The sequence below is a fragment of the Artemia franciscana genome, chromosome 6, assembly GCF_032884065.1.
Source record: "Artemia franciscana chromosome 6, ASM3288406v1, whole genome shotgun sequence".
NCBI classification, from domain to species: Eukaryota; Metazoa; Arthropoda; class Branchiopoda; order Anostraca; family Artemiidae; genus Artemia; species Artemia franciscana.
The window spans coordinates 38,388,782-38,396,737 of record NC_088868.1 but is presented as its reverse complement, the minus strand read 5'-3'; the positions used below and the strand labels follow the sequence as shown (position 1 = coordinate 38,396,737).

General features: G+C 34.0%; 1 protein-coding gene across 2 annotated transcripts in view; it reads left to right on the top strand.

The window, feature by feature from the left end:
* Positions 1 to 1,390: 1,390 nt before the first annotated feature.
* Positions 1,391 to 7,956, top strand: part of LOC136028396 (galactosylceramide sulfotransferase-like) — a 53,481-nt gene continuing 46,915 nt past the window's right edge. For both annotated transcript variants that reach the window (XM_065706212.1, XM_065706211.1), the window contains exon 1: positions 1,391 to 1,589. In XM_065706212.1, coding sequence (XP_065562284.1) covers positions 1,486 to 1,589 — 104 coding nt within the window. In that variant the 5' untranslated portion in view covers positions 1,391 to 1,485. The remainder of the gene's footprint in view (positions 1,590 to 7,956) is intronic.

Below are 7,956 nucleotides of genomic sequence, written 5' to 3'. Positions count from 1 at the left end.
TTGACATAAATTTAACAAATCCACTCTCTTTGGGGGAGCTGGGATGAGATAATTTGGAAAAGTTAGAAAAAATTATATATTTTTAACTTACGGACTGGTGATCGGATCTTAATGAAATTTGTTATTTAGAATGAACTCCTGTCTCAGAGCTCTTATTTTAAATCCCAAGCAGATACGGTTAGATTGGGGGGGAGGGCAAGTCTTAGATACGTGATTGACATATCCGGACTGGATTTAATCTCAATGGGGGATTTTGAAGGGGGTGGGGTTAATTGGGAAAATTAGAAAAATAAGGTATTTTTAACTTACCAACGGGTCATTGGATGTTAATGAAGTTTGATATTTAGAAGAACATCATGTCTCAAAACTTATATTTTGAATCCCGTTCAAATCCAGTGACATTGAGGGAGTTGGAAACTGGAAAACTTGGAAAACGCTTAGAGTAGAGGGATTACGATTAAACTTCGTGGGAAGGATAAGCACAAGTCCTAGATAAGTAATTGACACAACTCTGGACGTGCTAGGACTATGAAATTGGTAGGCGTGTCAGGATCCTGCACAGATTGAATGGTAACATTCGTTTCCCCGATTCCATTTGGGGGCCTGGATGGAGGGGATACCATAAATGGTGGTATGTTTATCTTACGAATGGGTGATCGGATCTTAAAGAAACTTGATATATAGAAAGATATCAAATCTCAGACGCTCCATTCTCAAACCGGGCATAGGGATTGGAGGAAAGAAACGGAAATTCTTGGAAATAAAAAATCTTGGAAAACCCTTGGTGTGGAGAGATTGCGGGGAGCTGGAGGGGGAAACTTGAAATCTTGGAAAACACTTAGAGTGAAGAGATCGGGATGAAACTTGATATGAAGAATAAGCACAAGTTCTTGATACGTGATTAACAAAAGCTGACCGGATTCACTCTCTTTGGGGGAGTTGAGGGGATTTCTAATACTATGGCGAGTTCGAGAATAAATACAAGTTATGGATACGTGATTGACATAAGCGGACCGGATCTGATCTTTTCGGGGGTTTAGAGGGATTTCTAGTGATTTAGCGAGTTTGGTGCTTCTTGATGTGCTAAGACAATGAAATCGATAGCTTTAGTACCAAATCTAATTGTAAGTTCCAATCTCGTCACATGTGCTATATGAGCTCTTGGCTCTTGTTTTCTTTTATAATTTATATAAATATGAAATTGTTAAGACTACCAAGATTAAGTAAAATATATATTAAAACTATTCAAAGAATTACTTAATTACATCATTTGTTTTTTTTTTGATATTATGACATGTAAGAGCTCATGGCTAAAATTAAAAATTACGCAATAATGATGAAGTTATAGTACGGGAGCGCTTTTCTTCATATATTTCAGGTTTTTAAAGCCGTGACCATTGAATAGTTTAGCTGTATCATGTTCTTCCAAATTATAAAAATGTTGCACGAATACAGAGGAATGTTAGTTTGAAGATTCTGTGAATCATGGAAAGGAAAATAAATTATTTTATTTTACTTTCAACAGGTGCTATAGGCCTCTTTGCTGTAATTCAATGGAAAACTAATGCTTCCATATATGATACTGGAAGGTTAGATTCTTTTAATTTGTTTTAGCAAAAACTTGGAAAACCCTATTTAACTCGAGTCTCAGCAAGATAATTGGTAAAAATCTAGATTAGAGGCTATTCAAAAGGAAACATGAAACAAAAAATTCTATCTTCATAATACATTGAATAATTATAGCTAATAGGCTACCTTTGCAAGCAGCTCTACTCTACTTTACCCTCAATTATCATATTGTTCAAATCTTAAACCCACATTCAGGGTGGTCACCAGACCAAATAATCTTGTAATGTCCAAACTCTTACAAACGTATCTCTTCGGTAACTTTTGTCAAGAAAATCTCTTTTCAAGGCAGGGTTAATAGGGAATTCCTTTAATTCCCTATTAAGAGTGGCGCTTAGAAGAGGGGTAGCTGTTGCCTGTATATTTTGAAAAATATCTTTTGATGTAATCTTAATAAAAAAATCCCTCTGTCAAATTTTAAGAGAACACCCTTTTGCATCTTGATTAAAAAATTTGACACCCCCCCCTTGTTTCTAAATTTTAATGAATTGAAATCCTTTTTTGTTATTGCAGCTTAAACAGCCATGCACTTAGAAAAATCGAGTCGATCCGAGTACAATTTGGACTTTTATCTCATTTTATTATTATCTTATTTTATTATTTTATTTTATAAGATAAGATTTTTATCTTATTTTATTATTTTAATGTCGAATGACACTTGGTTCTCACGGAGTAAAAATAAAAATACGCCAATAAATAGATCTTAAATCTCGATAGATTTAAAATATTTTTTTGTTTAATGACCCATTCGAATGGAAATTATATTCGTCAGAGACATTTTTGTTTTACATTTTCTTTTATCATTTCGGAAAAAATTCAATCAAGTTATTTGAATTCGTAAGTTCATTGTTTCTTTTGGTTCCCATAGTCTTCAAAGCAAGGGTTTCATATATAACCTAGTATTTGTTATTGGGAAATATTCGCACATTTTATCGGTAGGGATTTTTGAAGGGGGAATTTTCCACGAGAAGAGGTTTCCATGGGAGAGAAAGTTTCTGTGCGAGTTTTTCAGGAGAACATTTACCAGGGGAGGGGTGGGGGGGTGGGGATTCCCTAGCATTAGTTGAAAGCCGTTACAAATTAAACACAAAAATAAAGTGAACTGTAAGTAAGGAATATCATTGAAACTTAGTAGGAACAGATATCATTTTGTATATGAAGGGGGGGGGCTTCTTCCCAGTAAAAAAATGTCATGACAGTGATTGTTCTACATTAAATTTAAATTGAAGACGGGCGAAGATTAATTTATAAAAACAAAGTTTTCTAATGGAAGTAAAAAGTGAAGTTGAAACTTAAAACAAACAAAAATTATTGCATTACAGTCTATTTAAGATACATCGGTAAAACCAGTGTAAACAAACCAACTGATAATATTTCCATTTGCTTGTATGATTACAGAAAAATAGCGCTTTTTGTTTAACGTAGTTGAAAGGTGAAGGAATTATGTCTCTAGGGATGACAACCTACCAAAGCCCTCGGGGAAAGGGCTGTAACTAATTCAACGAACCCATTGTTTATCTGTATTATTTGTTATTGGGAAAGAGGCCATGTTTGGCGTATAGTCAAACAGTTATATTATGCTGATTCCATTATTATGCTGATTCCAAATATATTAGTGTCATTAAGTTTAGTCTAATCAATCAAAGACTACAAGCCTGGAAAAATTTGCCCAATTCTCGACAAAAGGGGATAACAACCCCTAGAAGTAAAAGAATCTTAATGCATATCACATCATCAACTTAAGAGTATCAGAGAACCCTATTGCAGAGGTTTTTAATGCCTATTTGCAAAAATATAGAATTTTCTTTGTTTTTTTTTGCCAGAATAAAGATCAGGGATTTGTCTTTTTTCTCTAAGGGCAATCGTAGCAACCCAGTAGTCTTAGAATATTGGGAAGGCTATTTGAACAGAAAATAAAAGTTTTAGTACCCTTCTTAAATGATCAAAAGATTGTAGGGCAACTAGACCTCCTCCTACCCCCATTATTTCTCAAAATCGTCGGATCAAAATTTTGAGATAGCCATTTTATTAAGAATAGTTGAGATTTTGCACACCTATGCCTTTGGTCCCTGTAGCCCTAGGGGAAAAGTTATTAAGTTTGAAATTTGCCCATTGTTTAAGTATAGTATTTTTAATTGGGAATTATCCATATATTTTCAGGGTGAGGGGCGAATTCTTTTGTGGGGGATTGTCCAGAGGAAGAACTTTTTATGAGGAGGGAAGTTTCCGGGGGTGAATTTTTCACGGGAAAGTTTGGACTTGGGAAATGAATTTGTTCAATTTTGCGCGTTGAGATCTTAAAAGCAATTTTCTGGGGTAAAACTTCACCAGGGTTGAACTGTCCAGTGGGTGTATCCGTGTGGAAGGGGAATTTTTAAGTGGAAGCGGAGCCAGATTTCGTGAGACTATGTGAAAAACGATCAAAAATTAAATAAAACATTTTTTTTCAAATGAAAATAAGAAGCAACATTTAAACTTAAAACTAACATAAATTATTACAAATATGAGGGAGTTGCCATCTCCTCAACACATCACTTTTCATGCTAAAGCTTGAATTTTTTCCAAATTCCTTAAGAATGACTCCTGAAGTAAATATTAGGTTTAAATGGAACAATGTAAAGCTTTTTCAAAAATACTAAGAACTTTAGCGTGACGCGCAAGTTGTTAAGAAGGGAACAACCCCGTCATATACTTAATAATTTATGCTAGTTTTCAGTTTTCATGTTACTTCTTACTTTCAGTAGATTTAGATAACTTCGTAGACCACACTGCATTTCCATGAAGAAAGTATAACAGTTCAAAATAGGGATGAAATCTTTTAATCGAAAGTAAGCAGATATACAGTTTTTACCTGGGTATTTCGAATACATATACAGTGTTCATCATCAGCAGTAAAACTAAAAAATATCAATAAAAACAAAAAAAAAATTATACCCAATAAACTAATTACATATAACTTATTGCTCACATTTTTTTCAATGCAACAGTAGCAACAAGTCTCCTTGACCTTTTTGGTTCCGTTTCATTGGATTTATCTGACATATCAGGTGGACAGAGGCCATAGCTCAATCCAAATTCACCTGTATCTCTGTTTATGGGCGATAAATAAAATTACAATAGATGAGTTAATTGTAAATCAAAATAGGATAAAAAGAGTAAATTTATTTCATTACCTTGGGATTATTCTCGATGAGCTTTCATCTTTCGGTAAGTATTCTGATTATTTGAGATTGAAGCTTGCCCATCGCTTAGGTTGTCCTTATAGATTGAAACAGATGTTTTCTTTTTCCATCCTTGAAATTTTATACAATTCTCTAATTGAATCATATCTTAATTATTGACCCATGGTTTATCTCAACACATTCATGGTCCATTTGCAACCTCTTCAGATAATTCAAAATAAAGCAATTATAATTCCGTGTACTTTTGTTCATCGCCCTACGAGACTTAAAAATCTGTCAGAAACCCAAACTTTATATATTTTTCTCAATATACTTAATCTCAAACAACTGAAGGACGTGCAAACAGTAAAGTGGTATTATGATATCCAATCCTCAGAAATTATTTCCATGATTTGGGTATAATTTGGACTTCCACTTCTCCTGCCCACTGCATCCGCTCCGCTCCAAGAAGTATCGCCTTCCGGCAATCAAATCAGAAAGAGCTAGATTCTCAATCAGATACTAGATTCCTCATATTGTAAATAAACCTAACTTAGTAGAAATGTCCCGAAGTTTCACGAGTAGATTTTCTTTGAAAAACATATTTCAAAAATAGTTCTTTGTCTGGATGTCAGGATTGATTAAAAATAGATTATACCATGTAGTTTGTTGTGGCGTTCTTACGCTGGGGTGGCCTCATCTGTTATCTCCGACCTTGTATGTTGTTTTTTTTTTGGTGTTATTTTTTTCCTTCTTGGAATTATTAGTATGACAAAACGTTTTTTTCTATGCATTTGTACTGCCTCAGTCTTACGAACTCTTCTCTCTGTTGGGGCATAATATTGTTTTTGTAGTTTTTATTTGAATTAGTAAATATTGATTGATATGGAATTATTCTTGAATATATATTTTTCTTTATTTCGATTGTTTTCCTAAAAATTTGCTTTAAACTTCGGACCCTAGAAATCAAAGAAACATGTTCAAACAAAATAAAATGATTTGGACAATTATAAATATGTTCCGATAGAGCCAATGTGAAATATTCGCATTTGGAATTTTGCTTTAAAGACGATGAAATAGAATTATGATGTTGTAGTAATCTCATTTTTAAATTCTGGTTAGTACGTCCCATATAAGAGCTTCCACAAGTACATGGGATTTAATAAAACCACAAATTCATGCTCTACGGCAGTTCAATCCTTTCCAGAATAAAAAAATAGCCAAAATATTACTACCTCTTAAAGCTACCTTTATACCATTTTGTAAAATTCTTTTGTAAAATTCTTTCAAGTTTTCCGCTCAGCCCTGGAACATATGGTAAAGAACAAAAAACATCTTTCTTGTCTTTTGCTTCCAGAGTATCGTTAGAACATTCAAGCAATTTTTTCCTTCTTTTTGAAAAAGTCTGGTCAATTAACCAACCATGATAATGGTTACTTATTAAAATTTCTTTTGACAACAATAATTCCTCCTCAGTGAATTTAGGAGAACAAATTATAAAAATGCGGTCAGTAAAGGATACGATTAAACCAATTTTACATGGTGAGCATGACTGGAGAAGAACGGCAAAAATCTATTATTGTTAGTAGGTTTTCTATTACGACGTTAAAAAATAACTATCGCATCGACATTTTGACTACCAAATTTAGACGGTTTGAACTGGATTTATTAGGAGTTTCAGAAACTCATATCCCAGGGGTAGGAAGCATGAAATTAGGTGACATAGGATTTGTTTACTCAGGCAGGAAGGATAGGGTACGTAGTCAGGTAGTAGGGCTCATGATGAATCAGGAAGCTGCTAAGTCTTGCTTAGGCTGGGAAGGTATTCATAATAGAATACTAATTGCTCATTTTATGACTAAAAAGTTCAGGGTTTCAGTTATAGTAGTGTATACCCCTGTTGAACCAACTGGTGGAGATACTAGTGACTCAGATGAATTTTACTTACAGTTACAGGAGCAAATATACAGGGTACCAGGTAGAAATATGGTGCTTTTGCTAGGACAGTTTAATGCCCGGGTTTGTAGAAATAGGGATAGATTGAATCCTAGCCTAGGTGAATTGGGTGTAGGAAAATAAAACAGTAATGGCTATAGACCTTTGCGATTTTGTAGGTATAACAACCTAGTTATAACCAATGCAGTGTTCGGTCACAAAATGGCCCATAAGTTTACATGGAATTCACGTGACGGTAAGACAACAAACTTTATTGTTTATGTTATTGTAAACAGAAGACAAACAGGATCAATACAAGATACTAGGGTGTATAGGAGTGCTGTTATTGATGTTAAAAGTAAAGATCACCATCTAGTAGTGTCTAAGGTTAATTTAAAGCTGAAACTTTGGAAGGGTAACTACCTCCCGGAAAGTTATGATGTTGGTAGGCTCCAGGATGAAAATTTGAGAAAAAACTTCCAGGAACAGTTGAATACTAAACTTGAGAGTTTAAAATTTGACAATTTGGAAGATGGATGGAATAATTTCAGAAAAACAATTTGTGAAGTTGCAGATGGTGTCTTAGGAAAGCGTGCTAATACTGCAACTAGGAATATTAGTGAAAAAGCTTTAAGTTTAATAGTAGTAGTAGTAGTAGAGCAATTTTATTAGAAAAAAACATTTCTTAATCAATAGCACAACATAAGCGAAGCTTGCGAGGCTGTGCTAAATTCAAAGAAAAACAGGAGACAATATGGAGAATAAGAAGTTATGGAGAATGAGACCATATACCGAGATCAACAAAAAACAAAAAAACACAAACAATACACTCCCTTGCGTGACCCCAAGACAACAGAAAAAAAACAAAAAAAAAATACATAAATATTACAAATGAATAAGCTATGTAAAATTTATATTAGTTAATCAGTTTCAAAAGCATACCTACCGAGCAACTCCACACGTAAATCAGACTTAAACTGGTCAAGGCTACCTATTTCCTTGATATCTATACTCAGTTTATTCCAAAGTTTGCAAGCTCTGTAAATAAGTGAAAAAGAAGACCTACTTGAAACTAATCGAGGAACCTCAGTATTACCTCGTATCCGAGTATTGTGGTGGTGAACATCAGACCTCTCACAAAATATTCCTGTAAACAATCGGGAAGGCTACCTCTGTAATACCTAAATATAAAAATCAACGTATAAAAATCACGTAATCCAGCTGCAGGCATTAT